At 38.4% G+C, this 21,804-nt stretch overlaps 1 protein-coding gene and 1 long non-coding RNA gene across 4 annotated transcripts in view; one reads left to right on the top strand and one right to left on the bottom strand.

Annotated features, from left to right (window-relative positions):
- SMPD3 (sphingomyelin phosphodiesterase 3) overlaps positions 1 to 21,804 on the top strand; it is a 118,595-nt gene that overhangs the window by 84,652 nt on the left and 12,139 nt on the right. For all 3 annotated transcript variants that reach the window (XM_035336550.1, XM_035336551.1, XM_035336552.1), the window contains 2 exons: positions 10,654 to 10,729; positions 17,361 to 17,516. In XM_035336550.1, coding sequence (XP_035192441.1) covers positions 10,654 to 10,729; positions 17,361 to 17,516 — 232 coding nt within the window. The remainder of the gene's footprint in view (positions 1 to 10,653; positions 10,730 to 17,360; positions 17,517 to 21,804) is intronic.
- Positions 1,285 to 21,780, bottom strand: LOC118172567. Its single transcript, XR_004753757.1, has 4 exons — positions 20,868 to 21,780; positions 20,422 to 20,603; positions 9,203 to 9,369; positions 1,285 to 8,079 (listed from the first exon to the last, which is right to left on the bottom strand). It is a non-coding gene; the product is annotated as an uncharacterized LOC118172567 (long non-coding RNA).

Genomic DNA, 21,804 nt, shown 5'->3' with positions numbered 1-21,804 from the left:
AATACATCAACTGAAATTTTAGGTATTTTCTAGTGCATATGCTCACTGGTCCTCAGCAAAAGCTATTACTAGCCATTAAAAATATGGACCCTTAGTAAGTATCAGTGGTGTTTTGTACCTGCTGTTTGTAAACAAGGAAAAAAAATGATGCTGCGTTGCATAAAAAAGCAAATATTAGATCTTGCAGTCTGATAACACTCCAGTATTTCACATATATTTGGCAAAAACAAAAATTCCATATTTGAATACAAGTTTTTAAAAAAATTGCATCTGTCTATACTATACTCTTATGAGTTTATAAACAGCTGGAGCTTATTCTTTCATCATAAAGTGCTGTTTGCAAAAAAAAGAACATACACATTGTTCAACATAAAAATTACCAGGATCACAAAGACTGCCCTTCGGCATATGCATATATTAGGGACTAAGAGATTAAAAACAATCTGCTTTCAACTGCCTATTGCTGAGTCACTGATTTGTTACCCTGCTAGGCACACAGCAATGTCTCCATTTCTCTTGCAGAAAATTAAGCCTCCTTTCAGAATTCCTCTGGGATGATGAACTTAATTATGGATTCAAGTTGTTAAATAATGTTACAGTTGAGCAGGGAATAGGGACCAATTAATATGAAGATTCAAAGATGACTACATTCTTTTAAATATTACCGAGCTCTGGCCCAACTAAAAGACCCTTTTACCTCATGTCCGTGTCATTCTGACATACTGCGTGTTATACCTAAAACTGATTTTCATGATGTAGTGCTTAATTAGTAACTGCATGTGTGTGAAGTCCTGTGACAAAACCTATAATAAGTAAAAAGCCTGGTGTGGTTTTGAAGTCATTGAGAATCAATTCGTTCGCTTCAGAATTCTTCAGGTCTTATGCTGGGGTAGCAGCAAGCTAACAAAGCATACAGTAACTGCTTAGAAGGGGTCATTCTAGCCAATTTGAATGGCATAGTACTACTTACATCTTACTTAGTACTTACATCTTACTTAGTACTTACATCTCTGGTTTTACATCATTTCTTTTACTGGCTGAGGGCAGCTCTTGCTTTACTTTCTGTGCATACGACATAATCTGATCCTACGTTAGAGCTTATCTCCATGATTTCAAAGACAGCAATAATACAGCCTTGCAGAAGTGTCCTCCTAACGGCCTCTCATCCCGTGCTGCTGTGGACTTAGGAAGTGTCTCTGTCCTGTGCAAATGCTTTTTTAAGTTTATGACTCCTGTGAAAAACACAGTGCTCCTACTTCTGGAGTTGGAAACATGTCGCTTAAGTTTTGAAGCGTGCTTTAGAAGCTTGTTCCCCCTGCAGAGGTTCCATCTCTGAGTACAGGGCCAATTGCTTTCCGTGGTGTTTAAAAAAAATATAAATAAATAAAAGGTGTGAAAAGCAAGCGAGGGGAGAAGACTTGCAAATTCTGACAATACAGATAAAATCACTGTGGTTTCACTCACTGGGAGGATAAAGCCTTTGCTGAAATCATTTAGATCCATGGGAAAGACCCAATATCCAAATGCAGAGGAATGTTCAGAGGAGGAAATTGGTTCTTATTTAAAGAGCACTATTTGTCTCCTTGCTACAAACTATTGAGATGAACTGAAGGTCTCAGAACTAAACCTTTAATGCAAGTTGAATTATTTGGAAGGAAAAGGCAAAACTGTTCTGGGGGAGTTGTGTCACATGACAGATCCCTGCTGCCAGGGTGAAGCATTTCATGCATTTTTTCGTTTTTGTTTAAAGTGAATAGGAAATTTTCTATTGCCTCTTTCCTCCACTGCCTTCACCATCTAGATTGTAAAGTTCAGGTGGAGATTTGGAAGGATTTGAAAGATTTGCTTAGTTATACAGAATTATTTTACCTGAGAGACTTAGAGAGCTCAAGGGTTATTATTAGTAGCTAAAACAATAATCAGCTCTTACATACAGCTTTTCATTTGTATGTCTCAAAGTGCATAATAAAGAAAGGTCAACATCTGCTTAATAAAGGAGAAACTAAAGCACAAGAAGGTAATGGGATTAGATTGTGGTTTTAACACCTGGGCTGTCACAGCCAAAGAAAGAAGATGTAAGTAAATTATAGGGACTTTTAACACAGCCTCATGCTACCTAAGCTATCCAGAGACCCGTGCAATGGAATTTGGCTAGTCTTGGTCTGTTCTCTTCCTGAAGTTGTCTGCCACAAAAGGTGCTGCTGCTGGCATTTTCCTGACAAAGATCACAGGCTGTTGTTCTCATCTGGATAGGTGCTTCCCAGCTCAGGATGAAGGCATGAGGATGACAGAGTTGTGAGAAGCTATTGTGAAGTCTGCTTTCTAAATTAGTAGAGAACTAACATTGAGCACTTCGATCTCTTCAAACTCTAGCAGTGTTTTTGTGTCCAGTATAAGAGGCCCTCACTGGGACATAAGAGGGACACAGTCACAGGAAAAAAAAAAATAATGCATAAGGAGGGGGGAAATGTCACCTGCATCTAAGTGACAATTTCTTGTCTGAAGTGTTAAACCACTGTTCTTAGCTGCTGGTAAGGACTCAGAGGAGAAGTTAGCAAATATAAAAATCAGCCGATCCATTTTCATACTTTGACAGTCATAGCCCTTGGGAGAGTCTGCCGTGATTCCGTGTTCTGGTGTTGCATTTCACATTAATTTAAAATGCCTAAGAAAAGAACCCTTGAGTCTGCTTTGTAGGTTTTATATCTCTGTTGTCTCTTATTGCTGCTCTGCTCCAGACAGAGGAGGGAAGTGTGACTGACACAGGTGCTATCCCATGCTGGTGATTCTAGCTAATAAGCTAGCTTGCATGTACTTGTATATAACATGATGCAGACTGCAGTTTTCTCAGGTGTTCTGCAGTTGTTGGTTTGACACATATATAATTTTAATTCATAGTATTTTTAATGAATTTAAAGGGAGTTAAAAAATGCATGTCCCTTGCAGAAACTGGATTATGATACTGCAGGCAAATCAATTTAAAAAGTTACCAGTGAGGGCACCAGTTTGTAAGTTACTAGAAGGCTTCAAAAATCATTCATCTTTAGATAGGGGTATTAGTGTATATCAATATGCTTAGTTGTACTGCTTTTTTTTTTTTTTTTTTTTTGCTGTTCAAGTTTTGGATACTAGTGTAATAAATCCAGGAAACTCACCCTTAACTTGACCTGGTGAGTTAGAGTTGGAGGGTCTGTCCAGCTCTGCTGTCAAATTATGCCCTTCTAGCCTTAAAATGTAATGGCTATAACTGTCATGTGAGCCTAAGCCAACAAGATATGTAAATGCACAGTTGCGGAAGGGAGGTCAATCAAAGAGATACTCTCAAACTGGCTATTTACTGAGCAAAGGTTTTGGAGTGATTTTCTTCCCACTAAGACTGGGAGAAGTCAAATTACATTGAACTGATGCTATTCTTCCTAGTGTTCTTGGTAGGAGGCTTCTACTCTTTGGCATCTTCTAAGAGAGATACTTTTAGCAAAAATAAGAATTCTTGTTTAAAACACAGTATTTGGACATAAAGCAAAAGCAAAACCACAGTCTGATGTGGGTAGTTTGAACGGATAATAGTACTCTAACACAAAGACTGCAAGAATTAAAAAGGAAAAAATATAAGTCTTGTGGGTTTTGCTAAATTTCTGAAAGAACTTGTGTTTAATATTAATTCCTAAGCTTATTAACAGATTTACTTTTCAAATTCTCTGAAAATTAATGCTGTTCTCAGGAAGTACAGTAATTGTAGAGAGAACATGTTATTATTCGTTGTTTTAAAGGAAACCTAGCAACCTTTGCTTTATGTGCAAACCTAACCTTGTTCTCAAAAGAGCTGGAGTGGTTGTAACAGATGGTTGAAGGAGCACTAGCTCCAATTGCAAAACTGCTTCCAAGCAGTTTCTTCTTATTTGCTAGTCTGAGTGTCTGCTTTTTATGATAAAATGAGGGTTCCCTGAATTACAATCTCTCATTCTTTTTTGTATTACAGATGCAGTTAAATTTTGCTTGGGTAATTTAAGCTGTCTTTATGGCTGAGAATGAAGGGGTAACTTACGCTATGCAGTTGGACAACCTATTGGGAACCTTTTTTACCTAAGGATTACAGAGAAAAAGCAGGATGGCTGCTTTCTGAGGCCAGTAAGAGATTTCAGACTCTTTTCCTTGATCAGTTGTCCCATACCTAAGTTATCCCAAGATGTTAAAAGAAGTGTCTAGTGCTGCTCATGATTTTGTTTAGATAACTCTAAAGCTGTCCTGTTTAACTCAGGAGGGTAACCTAAACATTTTCCACATGTTCAGTTTCTGCTTTAAAATGTTAATGTAAGAATTGGACAGAGTCCAGTAAAATGGCTGAGGCTTTTTTCTTTTTCTCTTTTTAAGGGACAACCCTACCCATGAAACTCTACCATGTTTACTTCACCTTGATATAACTGAAGTTATTAATCCCAAGCTTTTTCTCCTTCATTAATGGGACATATTACAACTGTTGTGGAGGATGAAATACAGGATTGAGATCAAATTGTGGGCTTTATCCTTTCCAGAAAACAGAGGGCCCTTCACTCATGGCACCAATTTATAGTCACTTTCCCTCACATAGAAACTTAATGAAGCTTTGCCAAATAACTAATTCTCTGAGCTCATGAAGCAGCAGTCGTTGTCACGTGGTAGGTGCAGAGAAACAGAATTCTGAAAAAATCAAACGCTACGATGGCTAGAAATAATTGCAAAGCACCAAAAAGAATTTTGTGCTGATCTCTAACATTTAATACTTTTTTATTTAATATGCTTAGATAAATATATTTATAATATTAAATTAGTAATTCAACTAAGGCCTCTTCTTTAGCAGCTGCTACATCTCCCTGAAGGCAAAAGGCAGAGTTGTGGAAGTACAAGATGCCTGTTTTTACAATGGGTCTAACAAAAAAACTACTACAAAGAAAACAAAGTACAGGAATAAAATAAATAGTTCTTGGAAGTTAGCTCTACTCTAAATCATCTGTGTGAGACAGGAATGTTTGAACTGTGTGAGTCACAGCAAGTTTTCTTTGGCATCATCTCTTAACAGGAATTAGCGCTTGGGCACACGGTTTGATTGGTTCTTCCATTAGTTTCTTGGTGCTGACTCTCCCGCTAGCCTTGGAAAATAGCTGAAATGGAGGGGGGAAAAACGTCCATGAGGAACTGATAAAGTTTCAGACTACAGAAAAGTTGAAAGAGAGAATCTGTATCATACGTTAGTTTATTTTCTCTTCAATCACTCTTATTGTCTGCTCATTGTACTAAGGTAGATGGGATGTCTACGTGATACTCTCCTAGTGATTGAAATAGGGAGGAGGTACAAACTGTGCTGTTACCAGGATCTGAGAGCATCAATCCAGGTGTGAACCATGAGCATGTGGACATACCACTACTGGGGTGTCATGCAGCTCTTTGTCTTGGGCTCACATATTTTTAAGGGTATTTCCCTTGAACTTCATCGGCTACATACAGCAGGATGAGTATTTCTGTGGGCGCAAGACGCTACCACTTCTACTGTCACTCTATGTACCCTGCTCCTATTGTCTGTCTGGATGTTTTATTTCAAAGACAAACAGTAACTCCAGCCCTTTGCTGAGATGATGTTTTTTGCAAATGCAATCCTCATGCTTTTGTTTTTAAGGAGAGGGCTTTTTTGTTGATGTTTTTCTTCCCCACAGAGCATGCAGGTGTGCTTTTCAGCTTGGCTAGTCTTCCTTCATAGTGTGATCATTATCTTGATTCTTGTCATGAATATGAATTTGCCATAGAGCTATGTTGTACTTCAGAGACATACCTTTACCTTCCTCAAAGAGTAATGCAGGCATCACTACTACAACTCATACTTATTCCAATGACAAAATTGACACCTTAATGATAATTAATCTGATGAAATGAATGATTTAACTCACTTACAGTCCATGATGTAATTAAGCCATAATGGTGGAAGTTACAACTATTCTGTGTAATATCCCATCTCCCTGAAGGATTCTTAATGTTACACTGAGATTATTTACCTTCCCTAGCTTTGGGTTTGTTGCCTGCACGTAGACTGTGGAGTGACAAATTCTGTGGAGCTCTTTCTTCAGGAGTATGACAAAATTTTATCTCTTTTCTGGTTTGCACACCTGGATTTCCTTCCCATGAAAGAGAAGGCAATGACATATCCTTTGAACATGTGTGTATTTAAACACTTTGTACTATAGGGTGCACATTTCAGTTGAGAAATTGTCTACCTTGCTTAGGATTTTTTTCTACAAAATACCACTAAAGGCTAGATTTTCCTCTTAACAACCTTTTTGTTTCTGTCTACACATTATTGGTCAGTTGGTTTGATTCTTTAATTGAGTGTCATTTGTTATGAATGGCACAGCCCAAATTTTTAAACATAAAATAATGTTTCTTTCCGAGTAGTTGATTTTCTAACACAACGAGGACAGATTTGAAGCAGTTTGTTGAGGAGGCATTGAAATATCCCTAGTATTTAGGCAGCATTTCTGTTTTTTTGTTTATGTATCTATTGATGCTTTTCTTGAGATCCAGATAGAAGAGAACTGTTTTGCACTACTGGGACAAATGTGTGTAAATATAAACTGTTAAAGACAAGATATTTGTCATGTTTACAGCTTTGTATACTTACTGTACTGGAGTATGATAAACATGAGATGTGCAAGATTTTCCAGTTAGCTCTGAAAATTCCCATGATAGCAAGTAATGTGATTGAATTTAAAGTTATTTCTTGCACTCTAGCTGTAAAATTTCAACTGTTGCTACTTGTGATTTTTTTTACTTGTCAACAGGAATCTTTCCACTGTAGCCTTGTTGGCTTGATTTCTTTCATGAGCATTGTTTTTTATCTGATACACATCTAAGTTCAGTACTTAGTCTGTATTGGACAAGCTTTTGATATACAATTTTGCACTGTATAGCCCAGTGTCAGCATGGTATCTCCAATATATTCTACTAATGTTCTGTGACATAAGGTGAGAAAGAATCTTTTAGAAGAAAGTACCTGATGTCAGTCTCCTGTGCCTGAAAATAAAAATACGGAGCTGTCAGTTTTGCACTTACTAAATTCACGGGTAAGCGATGAATGTAAATATATAGTGGTAACAACTGCCACTTTGACTTCCAAGCAAAAATTGCCTGAGCAGACTTTCCTCTTTATATAAAAAAAAAAAGCCTTTCTTATCTGCAATGAGCTTCCCTTCTCTCCCAAGAGCTGACAAAATGTAGATGTTCAGTGTTGTAGCAGGGATCAGAATGCTCTCCTAGCTTTTACTTTTACAGATGTTTGACTAGTTTGATTACTTAACCTTTGCAAATGTACTAAGAGTTGGAATATATTTTGCATATTGCAGCATAATAATGAAAAAAAGTAACTTGTTTCTATCAACTTAGAATTATATAATAGGGACACTTTATGAAACAACAAGTATGTTCTCTCAATTGTAATTTTACCTCTAGATAACATCATACGACTTTTTCCTCATGCCATGATTATCCCGTTCTACAAGACTGGGAACTTATAGTTAGATATTGCTTTTCTACGTCTACAGAAATTTTTAGTAAAGTGGTCCATGATACATTTAAGACTTCAGATTGCAATATCTGAAGGACTTCTCTATAAAAGTAATTCAATGAATGTTACTGATTCACAGAGCTACTAGACCATCTGAAATGAACAGAATTCAGGTTTATGATGAAGCCTGCCTTACTTACCTACATACATTTTCTGTATAAATGTGAATTTAGATGTTTCTTCTGTTCTAAGCAGCAAGAAGTACATTTTACTTGTGAAGTGCTCACTTGGTTTGGTGGAAGTGGAACCTTTCTGCCAGGATGCACGTTGCAGGCTAAAATGAACACTCCGAGTTCTCTTCCTGCAGGAGTGCCACGAAGCTGGTCAGACTCAGTCACCACAAAATAATATAGCCTTGAAAATGGAACAGTCTAAAAGTAGCTACAGTATTTGACCACACAAAGGAACGTTTCTGTGCAGAATTACAAGGCTTGTAATATTTGGGAGGTCAAGTAGTTTTCCTCTCTGCACATCCCATAGTTCTTTTCCATCTGTGAAATACCAAATTAGACTGAATAATCAGTTGTTTATTTAATATCCTAGTGCTTTTCTGTAGCTGGAAAATACACCAAGAGGCTGCAAGGGTACTTATTTTCTCTCCTAGTAGTTGTCACATATATGATGGAAGTCAAAAAAGTTGGAGGAAATGTGAAATCTGGGAGATGATCTGTTTTGGATGTACTTCCATGCTGGCACTTTCCAAAGAAATTCCAATTATGTTAATGTCTTCAGCTCTTGCTTTAGGCTTTTTTTTTTTTTTTTTCCTCTATCCAGTGCAGAGCTATGGGGACACTATCCCCCTGTATACAACAATGCAAATTGTTGTAAATACAAAATGCAACCTGGGGTGGCATTTGTTGTGCTGCACATAGAAGTAGTCAGTGTTTCCTCCAGGCCATTTCTTGTCATTCTTTGAGAGCTAGAGATCCCAAGTCCATTACAATACAGATATGTGCATGCAGGGACAGTATGACAAATATTTATTTCTGATTAATGGGTGTGAGTGCGATACTATATATAAATTGGTTTAGGAGTATGAGGTCTTGTCAGGCACTCCATTAAGGCTGCACAGGAAATTCTAAAGCCAATTTGAGCTTTTTTTTTTCCTCAACTGACTATAACTTATATTCGGACGTTTAGCTTTTAGATTTAATCTTTTGTGCTTTTTTAGAAAATGATTCCATCTGTTTTAGGCAATAAGAGGATTATAAGAAGCACATTCTTGCTGTAAGAAAGAAAACTTTATGTGCAGTATTTTCAGCATGGTTATGGTAGGTAACGTTGGAAGATGGATCACATGCACACTTTTTCATTGCAGCAGGAGTCACCAAAAATTTGTAAATATGTAAAATATATATATTGTAAACTTTACAATATATAGTTTTTGGTGTTGAAGTCAAAATCTTATTCTGAATTACTAAGTTCAGAAAATATTATTCATCCACCTGCCCGCCCTAGAAAGTACAGGATTTAAACTACTGTTTTCCCAGTTTTCTCTTGAAACCGCGTATGTTATGTAGGAAATTGGAGAGAACACCCCTTTTAGTTTACCTGTGACCCTGGGATACATTCAGACCAAGGCAGCCTGATGGAGGAAGAAAGAGGTCTGCATACCCAAGCTCTTGCAGTAGTCGGCAGCCATCGAGCAGATTGCCATATCCTTTGAGACCCTGTTACAGTCTCGTGTGTTTAGGAGAATCCTCTGGTGTAGGGGTAAAATCAACAGTGATGTGCATATTTTCCTCATCTTCCTCTGCCTTCAGGCTCCCTGAAGGAAGTAACTGTTTGGGAACAGCAGTAAGAACCCCATCAATATTAATTTGAAATCTGTCTAAAAGAGGACTGAAGAGACTGAGGACAGAATAATGCAAGATGATTTTTGTATGCTCTTCTAGCTGGAACAAAAACTGAAGGTTAACAAGGCATTGTTGAGTGCAAGTGACATAAATTCATTTACTGCAAATATGAGATGGTCAATTATTGGAACAAGGGCTTGGTGAGGTGGTAAAATCTTCATCCTTGGAGCTAATGCAGAACTTGACAAAGCTCTATGCAACCTCATATAGTTGGGTCTGTTTCAGCAGGGGGTACGCTAGAGGACCCCCAGATGTCCTTTTCATTCTATGATGGTATAACTGATGCAAGTCATGCGTCTTATGACAGAAAACCTGAATTAGTTCCTCATTAAATGAGCTTGGGCAGAATGATCTTGCAGTAGTATGCAAATAGCATCACACTGCCTGAAAATTTTCAGATACTTTGGCAAGAGGGGTGCTGTATGGTGATGGGATACGGTGCGCAGTAATGGCCTCATTTTGTACTAAGAGAGAATCCATCCTCAAGAGCAAACTAAAAACAAGCTCTGCTTCCCTGATTTTTTACTTTTAATTTTTTTCACCATTGCTAAGCAACTGCAGAAGGCCTGAACTGCCAGAATCTTGATTTTCATTTGCTTGTGTGTTCACCAGCAAATACATTTTTTTTCTAAATACTGTAGTATATGATACACAGGAGCAGTTACATTACATTCCAGTTTCCTTAGAAGCCCTGCCTCTTCTGTGCATAAATGCAGGGGTGCATGTCATATTTTCATGTGGTTGACAGACATGGGGGCTGCCACTGTGAAATTATGCAATGGAAGAATGTAAATCCTTTGCTGAGACAGCAAATATTCCCCAAACCTTTGCAGAAGAATGTAAAAAATAACCAATCAAAATCCAAAATTCGTATATGAACGAGAGCTGGGATACAAAATGGTGGCAAAATAACTGGCACTGAGAACCAGTGAGACTGTGAAGAGCTAGAGAAAGTCAGAATCATCGGAATCTTTGATGTAGTGGTGAGCAGGAACGAGTGTGCTATCAGCAAAGTGGGACCCTGGGGAGGCCAAGTGTGATGATCAGGTGTCTCCAATGTGTGTGTGTGCATTCAAAATGGAGCTAGATAGGTAAAAAAAGGCTAAAGGTGCACACAAAGACTGCACAGCTGGGGTTGGAAGCGGGGCTGTGTGAGCTCCTCTACTAATGACCATTAATGAAATAAGGTATTTCTTCCTTCCTTTCCAGGTGCAAGTGGGAAGTACACCTCAGGACCAAAGAATTGTGGGATACATTTCCTGCACTCACTTGCAAGCTATTGCAGGTACTGTCCATATTTGCTTCTCTTAATTTCTCGCTGTTTCTCATTTGTTGGAATTCTGCAAAAGTTGGCCTGCATTGATCCTCCAGTGTTTCTCACAAAGTGCACTGTGCATTGCGAATAGCAGTGAAACAGTGAAGGGTAGACAAATACATCACAGAATCTTTCAATTTTCAGTCTTAGAGTAATTAAGCATTATAAGATAACGCAGTATTAAAAATCCCTTGAGAACTCTTCTTCCCTTTGTTCCCTCTTAAGTAAATACTGTTATTTTAGCAAATGCATTACAATCATCATTATTTGCATTTGTGGACCCATACTGTATCAGCTTATAAAGTAAATTTTACAAGCTGGGACAATTTTTCCCATCAGAAATCAGTGGCTTGAGTAAGCCTAAATTCTCTGCTTTTACTTGCCAACTTCATGCATAAACGGTTGGAAAATTAATACTACTGTTTAAAAATTTCCTAGGTCACGTTTTAAAAACAGTTCCACTGCTACGTTTACAACAGCAAGAAACAGCATCCTATGTGTCCTTTTTCTTGTGAAACAGAACCTTCTAAGACCATTAGATAAATGAAATACAAAAACTCTTATCAGGGTGTAGAAGGATTTGTTTTAAATTTTCTCTGAATTATTGAAAAAAAGAATGAGGAAATGTTCTCTAATAGTGTATGCTGTGTCTGTGAGATGCGTGGACTCCACTGTCCACCATAACTAGACTGGAATTTCAGGTAGGTCCGTCATGTTGTGTCTGGGCTTTTTCCTCCTCAACAATCATAGGAACTCTTATGACTTTTTTTTTTTTTTTTTTTTTTTTTTTTTTTTAATGATAGTAACTCAACATTCAGCTCTCCTTTTAGTATCACTATTCAGAACCAGTCTGGGTGGCCTTATCTCCATTTTACAAATCAACTCCAGAAAGGGAGGGGAGGAAAAGCTAATAACTTTAAGTCATTCTGTTCTAGTGTTCTTATGTATATGTGTTGTAATCAAGAAGTTTCTCCATTTTACCTGCTAGCCTGAACACTCATCAATTAAAATTGACAAATACTAGAAATACTTGGTGATGTCTATGGAAATGTCTGTCTCCTATCTTTGCATCAAAACTACCAGTTCTAGATTTAAAATAATAGTAATAAAGTGAAAGTCAAATCTACAAACCTTTACTTTGTGTAAGATCAAAATTTAGTTTAGCCAGAGGGGTACACATCCCTAGTTTGTTTTACTTGATGTGACTGTGACTCCTGGGCTCCTGAGAGCTGCGGAGTACCACACAGCTGTCCTAGACTCGTTGAAGACAGCATGTGTGCTGCAGGCCGAGGCAAGACAGAAATGCAATGTAAACAGAACTCTGAACCTATGCTGTACAGCATGTCGAGGTTAACCTGGTCAGACAGCTAGCATTCCTTTTACTTTGCCAGTGCTTCAGTTGCAGAGACAGAATTGGGAACAAAACTGTCAGTCCCTAAAGTACATTAGAGAGACTGGATAGTTCTAAAGAAGTTTCATGAATTTTTCAAATACATTTTAACAGTGTAACATTCTTTAGTTTTCTATTTCTAACTCTGGAATTACATAGTAATGTACTGTGTGATTGCTGCTGTGGAGCTGACATTTCTTGCTGTTCCAGTTCAGGTTATAAACCTCTGATTTTTGTCCTTTTCCTTTTTAATCACCTAGCCATGTATTCTCCAAGGGTAAAAACACAACCTTCCATTTTCCTATTTATGTTCTTGTTTCATATTTTTAGGCTTATCTGGTTCAAGCAACATTCAAATAGAGCAGACAAAGATCTAAGAGTCTAAATGTCCTTTGATAAATGATATTAGTTTATGTAATGAAATAGAAAACTAAACTTCATAACAGTATGGCAGAGCTGTGCTTTCTGATTTGTATCATCTGATTCAAACCATTTCACACATTTAAATAAATGACAAGAAAAAAAAAAAAAACAGTTTGACTGTGTAAAGATGTGTTATCTATAAAAGCAAGCACTGTTTAAAAGATTAACCATTTAAATCATCTTGTCATACATGGCTATGTGCAATTTGGCTTCTCTTCTAGGATACACAAACTTGCACTTGATAGTTCTGGTACTTACATGAGTATAAAATGAAGGGATCCAACTGTTTACAGTCAATGAACTCCTAATACTTTTTTCAAGAGATGTGCTAGCTAAACTCCATTCTGAGCTTTTTTTTTTTCAAAGCTAACTTTCACTTTTTTCAGTATAACTTCAGAAATAGATGTGGATTATTCTCTCAATAGCTATTCCTGAATCTCAATACCTGTTAAGGAACATTGCTATGAAGGAGCTCTTCGTTTCCATTCTGGAAGTAGCTGCATTTTTTGCGACAAATGAGGGGGTCCTCTAATGAGACCTGAATGTAATTGTTTTCCAGGGGGGCTGTTAAGTTTACATGTTTCTTTTATGTCTTTCAGTTAGTCAGTGATTGATGTTCTGGGAAGGCTTTGCTTCGTAGAATACACCTACTTCCCAAGTCCCCCTCCTCCCCCCTCCCCGCCCCCTTTAAGACACCCCACCAAGCCACCAAAACAGAGTAAGCCTCAAGCTATTCCAGCCCAGGTCCAGATGATGTAGCATGCTGGATGTTCTCTCATAACCCGGCCATGCCCCTTTTTTTTGCATTTATTGTGAATCTGGTCATCAAAAATCAAGGTACCGGCAACTCTGACTTCTCCAGCACTAGTTTCAAGCTCTACCAACCCCCACATAGCTTAAGTAGAATTTAGCTTGGGACTGAGAGAGATCCCTCACTGTCTGAAATCCCAGCTGTAAAATCAGGAATATCTTCGGTGTTCAACATCCTCAGGCAGTAATTCTACATAAATTGCTAAAGTAACAAAGCTAGCTTATCCACACCATGGCAGTCTGCTCTTGCCCCCTCCTCTCAGCTATGCTAATGCAGCTGTTGTAGGCTGTGTTGTGCTTGACTGGGGACCTGGCCTAGCTGAAAGGTAACTCAGCAGAACCCAGCAAAAAGGTTTTTTTTTTTTTTTTTTGGTGGTGGTGCTTGGTGTGGTAGTTTTTTTTGTTTGTTTTCATTTGTTTTGCTCCAGCCTATCCTTGCTTAGATATATATTACACGAGTCTGCTTAATCCATCACCTAGTCAGGCATAACATTCATGGCTGAACGGGGATCCTTTGGTTGTGACTTGGAAGCAATGTTCCCTTTTGACTAGGCTTTATCCCTTACACTTTAGTTTTTGCTCGTCTTCCCCAGGTTCCTTCCAATATATCCCCTAGCACAGATCAGTGCTGAGAACTCTGGCTTTAAGAACTTCCACTGCAACTGTTCCTTTCCAGCCCCTGACTAGGCCTATGAGCTGCTTTGTTCGATACCTAGTGCTCCTTCTCTTAACAGCTTTCTGGGGAGAACAAAGCAGTCCTCCTATGCAGTTCTAACTAAAGCCAGGGTTTCATTTAAGCGTTTCAAAAGTGAATGAAAAGGGTGGCTCTGACTACCCTATAATGAACAAAGGTGAAGTATTTGTTTATGCTGGCAGAGGCTTCCCATAATACCTTTTCATCCTTGTATGAAATTTGAAGCTGAAGGGAACCACAAAACTTGGAAATGCTGACTGCAGGAACCAGTCACAACATGATTACTTGCAGTTTTCCAGCCCAGTTACTGAGGAAGAGTGCAGAGCAATTAGCACAAATCTGTATTCTCTGGTTCATCACTGGTGGCAGTCAGTCAGATCAGTGATTCTATCTGAACGTTTAATTAGAGCTGCAGGCTGGAAGAAGTTGAATGTTATAGTTGGGAGTTACTACCTAGCTCCCTTCTGTTAATATCAACTGATTTATTTCGTTTCAGCAGCAGTTTCTGAAATGTCTGTTTCGTTGGTTGTTCTGGATTCAGGTTTGGGTTCCCCTCTACTTACAAGTCTAATTAGTTCAGTTACCTTCACCTCCAACGCTATGGATCACTGAGAGGTGCTAAAACTATGCATTGCTAAGAACTTTTGCATCCAGATACATACAGTACCTGCTGTATAGCTACAGGAAGCTGCATAATGGTAATATTAATTTCAGAAAACAGTTACATCCAGGTTGTGTTAGAGGATTTCTTTGTCATGGAAATGTAGCTCACTTGATTGCACACACTCCACTTAGTGTGCTATTGCTTCCATGACCTCTAGTGGGGAGAACCAGAGATGCTGGACTACCACAGGTTCTGCACCTTTTCTAAAAGGAAGTGACAGGTGCCTGCTTCTCAAGCTCCAAGGCTCCTATTTTTCTAAGGTTTTCTGCCGTACAGTGCTGCTACAAAGGCTCGCAATTCTCACTGAAGGAGATGTATATCACTATGTAGTTAATGCTTTTTTAATAACGGCAATGCATGTTACCCATCTCTTTTCAAAACATCCTCGTAAAAGCTTTTGCCTTTTTTTTTGTTTGTTTTTATAAGTAGTTTTCTGTTTTGGAGAATTTCATCTTTGTGTGCTTAGTTAGTGGGTTTGCTGTGTTGTTTCAGGTTGCTGTCAGTTTTATGTTCTCATAGGTAATGGCTGTATTATATTATCACTCATCCTAACTGAAACCATGCCAGATACATACTTCCCAGAAAATGCATGCAGTATCTCGACACTTCAAGGATAAATAAGTCTGTCTTAGACAGCTAAGCAATAATCAGGACTTTGTGGGGAGCAAGATAAATTACTGTAGTCTTGTCAATAGGCACCATGCTAAAAGTTACAAGGAAACAAAGGCAGGCCACAAGAATGTGGTGGCCTAATGTGATAAGCCAGCATAGAGAGATACAGATAATGCAAAAGGAGGAGGCTCTGAAAGGATCTTTGACCAAAGTGTATAAATACCTGATGGGAGGCTGTACGGAGGTTAGAGGCAGACTCTCCTTGCTGGTGCCCAATAATAGAACAAGAGGCAATGGGCACAAACTGAAATGCAAGAAATGGTATTTTAACAAAGGAGGGTTTTGTTTTTGTTTTGTTTTGAATAGAAAGGGAAACTGAGCACTGGAGCAGGTTGCCCAGAGGCTGTGGAATCTCCATCCATGGAGACAATCAAAGCCTAACTGGATGTGGTCAAGAGTAACCTGCTTGAGGTGACCTTGCTTGAGCAAAGGGGACAGACCAGATGATTGCCAGAGGCCCCCTGGAATGTCATGCTTTCCCTGACGCTGTAATTTCATATGTGTCTTTAGTTACGCAGAATGTATATGTTAGTCACACACCATTTGTAGTTAGTATCACCTGCTCCAGGCTGTATTTATTCCATGTGACCTATTTCTTGTGCTTTTCTCTAACTGTGTCTTAACTATAAGGCTTTCTTGTGCTGTGTAGTATATCAGTATGCATAATTAGTAAATACGTGAAGTGCACTTCTGCACTTCACGTGCACTGTAGTACTGAGGGTTTTTTTCCAAGAATACAGGACTGGATTTATGTCAAGCTGTGTGATTAGGGTATTATCTAAACGTGACGTACAAGCACTAGAAACTGCAGATCAGGGAAGAGATCCAAAGAGCCCTTGTACAAGCTTGTATGTTACAGCCCAACTGTTACGGATTTGTGGGGAATAACTGATGAGTAGAAGAAAAAAGATGAGTTTACTTGCAGTTTGAATTAACAGTCTGAAGAGATGAGTCAGTGTCAGGACCTACTTAAAGGTCTCTCTTCCTGGTCATGTTCTTTTCAATATTTCATTTAATTGTTTAGGATTGTAGTAAATTATGCTTGGTTGAACATTTCTGATTCAGTTTGTATTTAGCTGGAGCTTTCTTGGGCTAAACATTATTTACTGAGCATGCTATATTATCCGTGCCATTTCTTAATTTTGCACCTTTTTTTCAAGATATCTAGTAATAGCATAGCTAATAATATGACTACATTTTACTTATGACTGTAATTACTCCACATTTAAACAACTACAGAAGTTCACCCTTTACTATTAATTTCAGAATTTTGACATTTTTGCCAGAGCATTTACGAAGACTTCTAATGACTTTTATCTGCTCATTCTGTATCAGGTATCCCATAGAAAAAAATGGTCAAAACCATGCAACTAAAGATACCTTCTTCTGTATATACAACTTGAGATGCAGTATTTCTTAACTGAAAAGCTGGACTTTCACCTAGTGTCATTCTATGTATGAATTTTTAATATAGCTAATTATATAGAATTTCTCCATCTGCAGTCAAGGCCACATAAGGCTAAGGTACCACTTACAGCTCTTGTAAATCTGGCTTCAAGGCTTAATTTGGCCTTGTGCAGATTTAGCACTGCATGTGCTGAGGTTTTTTTTTCCTTGTTATTTTAAATAAAAGGTAGGCCTTTAATTTCATTGCTTGCACGTGCTCCATTAAAGAGATTGTTTGATGGATAAGGGGAAAGAAAATGAGATTGGAATAGCTCTGTTATTTTTATTTTTATAAATTTTATTAATTCCTAGTTTACTTTAATCTCTACATCCTCTGACTGAATCAAGTGAGATGCAGACCCAGCTCTACAGAGACCTTGCACCAATGGAACAGCACTGGCACTAGTGATTTTGCTGGACTCGCTCACACAGGCATGCAGCAATCTGAACATCACCCTAAAAGATCTTACTTCTTGGTATTTATTTTTTTTCTTTGCTACAGGAGACACTACTGTTCGGTGTGAGCAACTGGATATGCTTCAAGATTGGCTGTCTGAATTCAGAAAATCTACCTCCTCCTCCAGCACAGCCAATCCAGAGGAGCTGGTGGCTTTTGATGTAATCTGTGGAGATCTCAATTTTGATAACTGCTCCTCTGGTAAGACAAGCTTTGCCTTTTCCTAGTGTGTACCGACTTGAACAAGAAATAGGAAAGTTCTTGATCTGTTCATCTTGTGGATTATAGTAGTATACTAAATTGTGACTGACTTGTGCAAGGAAGGACTTGATAGAGAAACTTCTAAACTAGGTACCAGCCTTGTGAGGGGCCAAGGATATGCAACCTCTGTCTCAGAAGTAAATATGATGTTTTTTTAAGGCACAAAGAGCAGTAGTTTGTGATGTGCAGTAGTAACAAGAAAGATGAATCCAGTGGTTTAATTTTACTTGAGTGAATTTACTTAATTTTACTATAGTGTGCCAAAAGACACCTGTTGTCATAGAGTTTTATTTACTAATTTAAGAGGTGTATGCTATGGGATTATAGTGGAGAAAAAGTACTCAATTCATGCAGTTATAAAAGTAATTTGACAGTGCATGTACATAAGCATGGGAGATTAATGCTACAGAGAGAACTCAACATTGCTAAATCAATCTTGGAAAAAAATAACTGATGCTGTGTACTTTTTTTTTAATGTTAATAAATTTATTTTTCTGTACTTGGATGCTGTGGACACTAGAAGAAAGAACTCCGCAGAACTGTAATTAATGAGTGATATATTTACAAATGGTAGCCTTTTCCAAACATTGACATTTTGCTCTGTTAAGAGTTACACTGCCAACTCAGAGTGCAGGGCTGTGTTTTTGTATCATCTTTGCCTTCCCACTTGGTACAGTTCACGCATCCAGCAGAGATCCTTGCAAGCTTTATACGATGGCAATCAGCTCTGCTGGTTTGGAGCTAGAAAATGGATCAGTAGGGTCTAGCGGCCAACCTCCCGCAAAGCTGATGGCTGAGAGGCCTTTTGTGTGACTGGGCCAAAACTGAAGTACTGGGATAAAGCGTGCAAGCCAGGTACAGTGAGGGGCGAGTTTAATTACAGGGATTTCACCTCTGCTGTGTTACCAGAAAGAATGTGTGAAGTGCAGGTGAGCTCAAGCTGCAGCATTCAAACTGGGATTCAGCAATTCAGACCACTGAGTTGGTGGATTTAACACAGGTGAATGTGTGAAGAGTATCACATGTGAATTCTGTAGTCTTCATAAGAAGCCTAGGTAATTGAGACTGACAGCAACAACTGCACCAATAATAAAGCAAGGCAACACAAGCATTCTCTGATCTCAAAAACAAATAGCATTCTCTAATCTCATGGTTTGTATCAGATGCTTGTAATGGAAGATTAGAGCGAAGTTGGAGAAACGTTTAATTGAGTAGAAAAGACCAGCAACCCAAAACAGCCCTTCTCTTCATTTCTAGCTCATTTGTACAAAAAGTAAAATCTATCACAACTATGCTTTCTGAAGTATACTCAGAAGGGCCAGAAAAGGTGCTGGCAAGTGCTCGGACTAGTAGAAGAACCCATTATGCACTGTAGAGATGAACAGTAAGCGGTAATGATTACAGAATACTGTAGTGAAAAAAAAAAGAAAGGTTTAGGATAAAATACAAGGGTAATACTGGTAGTGAGTTTTTAGGGAAGGAAGGAAGGACATGTATTTAATAACAGGTCTTGAGCTGCTACGCAAACAGGCTGAGGAATCCCAGTGAAGGGAGGAGACAGGAGCTGGGGAATCCAGACGGACACATCCATTGCTATGTGACTGTTCTGGGTGCAGCACTGTTAGATGGATGGAGTGGCCTGAAGGCAAGTATGCCCTTCAAGGAAATAAGTAATTAACTACAAACCAAAGGAGAGACTGCCCCATCAGGGTGTGGCAATCTACAGAATGTGCAACTGAATGGGTTTACGCAGCATGAACAGACAGAAGAGTGAAGCTCTGAGGTAGCACATACGGTCAGCATTCTCTATCTGGGAGGTTTTGGCACTTTAACCAGTATCTTGAACAAAAAGTACAGAGTATAATTAATGCTGTTGTGACCTGTCTTTTTAAAGCAAATACAACTATTTGCTTTTGCGAGTAATAGATATAAATGCTGCAACTAATACTAAAGATTATTAAAAAGTAGGTTATAAACATCGATTTTTTCTTGCTGTCTCTGTAACTTATTTATACTCCACTCCCTCTTAAAATTCACTCAGCCTAGGAACTGCAATTAAGCTGGCTATTTCATTTGTTATTTGTAGATTATTTTGTTTCTTCTGCACTAAGCAAGATTAATGCACTGTTTTAAAGCTGTCAAGTTGTCTTGTCCATTTTACAAAACTCACTGTTTTAGGGACATTTGTTAGGATTGCAACAATTTGACTGGTTTGGTTGGCGGGGGCCCTCCCCCCCCCCAATAATCAGCTTTCTGTAATTCTTTGTACATTTTTTGTGTTCTTTCCTATTCCACAGACTGATATAGCAAATAATTAATATTGTGGCAGTAAATACCAAGCTTCTATTCTTAGATGTATTTACAGTACAGTTTTCAAAGATCTCCTGGTCCATGAATAACCTTATGCTTATGACAGATTTTCTGAAACTCAGCTTCCCTCCTTCCAGCTTTAGAGAACATTAACTCAATATTAATACAGTAAATTCTCACCATGGGCAACATTATTAGAAAGTTTTCTTACTGTTAGGTTGGTTTGGACTCAGTTGTGTAAAACTTGATGATGTTTTTAAACCTTTTAGTATAATGTAAAAAGCATTCCCATCAGATACATTGAAGTTTGCCTCATCAGCCCTGACTTGTAAACTACCAGCACCACAGTGGCAAATTAATCATGACAAATTTTAATCTGTCTTGGTTTTGAGGTAAGTTCTGTAGCCATATGATGTAACAAGGGAAAGCCTGAAGAAACGGCGAACTGCAGAGATTGCATCTTAGACTCTACCACAACCATTAAAGAATCCAGCTGGATGATCAGACAGAAAGAACAATTCTCTGCATTGTATACTTGGCAAACTTTAGGGAGCTCAGTCCTCCAGTCCTCTGCTACAGCTCCAGGATACCCTGGCACATTCATTTTTCAGTCTCCTTGCTATTATAAAGATGTTCTCAAGGTAAAGAGCCGGTTAGAGAGTGGGGAAAAAGCTGAAATCACATAGTGAGGCAGATCAGCTGGTACAGATGCAGTAGCTGCAAGAAAACTGGCTTTATTAATGACAAAATGGCCAGGTGCCATGGTCTCTTATAACTACTGTACTCCACATTACCGTTTGTGTTGTGGTTCCTCCATAACAGGGAGAGGTTAACAACTCCCTTACTTGGCAAGAACACTATTTTTGCACAAGGAGAATCAGTTCAATCCCTACAGTGCGTAAGCTGCATTGTCACGCATACAGCTTACAGTTCAAAGTTTGGCTTCTGATTTTAGAGAAGTCCATTTTCATGCCTACTTACATATTCTGTTGCCTTGACAATAGACAGTGATAAATAACAGCAGCAGCGCCAAATGCAGGTGAATATTTCATTGATCCCAAGAGAAAACTTCAAGTGTTGCTAAGAAATTTTAACCTTGTAAAAGGTACAAGTGCTGCAAGAAAGAAAGTTATCAGGAGCTACTGCCAGTTTCTTTGCCATTTAACAAAAATGGAACTATAGCAGCTGGTATTTTCAAGTTCTAATTGTACTTGCTCCTACGTAAAATGATCGCTATGTTAAACAGTGCGCACAGAACTAGAACTTGCTTATTTGTACGTTCCGCATCTGAAACTGTGATGTATACGCTTTTGTAGGATTATCTGTTATAATAAGTAATCCTAGGAGCTTGATGCACTGTTAGGCTTTAAATGCAAGGAGCACAGTAGCAATTAGGAAGAAGTTAATTTGAAAGCTGAGAGATCAGGACAATTATATTTAGAATGTCTCTAATGCTGTAGATAATATCTCGAGCAAATTATCAATTTGCTGTCCTTTGTCTTACCTATTACAGCTTGGAAAGCATTCAGTGAATTCTTCTGAAACAGTGAAGTACTAGCTCTTACCTTCAAATTCACTGAGATGTGTATATACACCCCCAAATAGCCATTTCTCTTGCCATTTTGAAGTCAGTCCAAATCTCCATCATGTGATCTCAGAAGTTTTGTATAAGTGTAAGCAATGCAAACGTGAATGGCAGGGTAAGTCAGTATGTTAGAAAACCTTCAGTTTACAGCCAGAAACTACCCCAATCATCTTTCATAGAAAGACTTTGTAGGAAAAAGCACTGTTATTAGCAAGCATTAGCTGGAATTTCTGGTTAAGACAAAGGTACTGCTATGCAGTAAAACCACTGAACCAGTTCGCATCAGTCCTCTAAAAAATACATGAATACTGAGTAGGGAGGAAGACTTGCCTT

The sequence above is a fragment of the Oxyura jamaicensis genome, chromosome 11, assembly GCF_011077185.1.
Source record: "Oxyura jamaicensis isolate SHBP4307 breed ruddy duck chromosome 11, BPBGC_Ojam_1.0, whole genome shotgun sequence".
Lineage (NCBI taxonomy): Eukaryota > Metazoa > Chordata > Aves > Anseriformes > Anatidae > Oxyura > Oxyura jamaicensis.
This window is presented reverse-complemented; position numbering and strand designations above follow the sequence as displayed.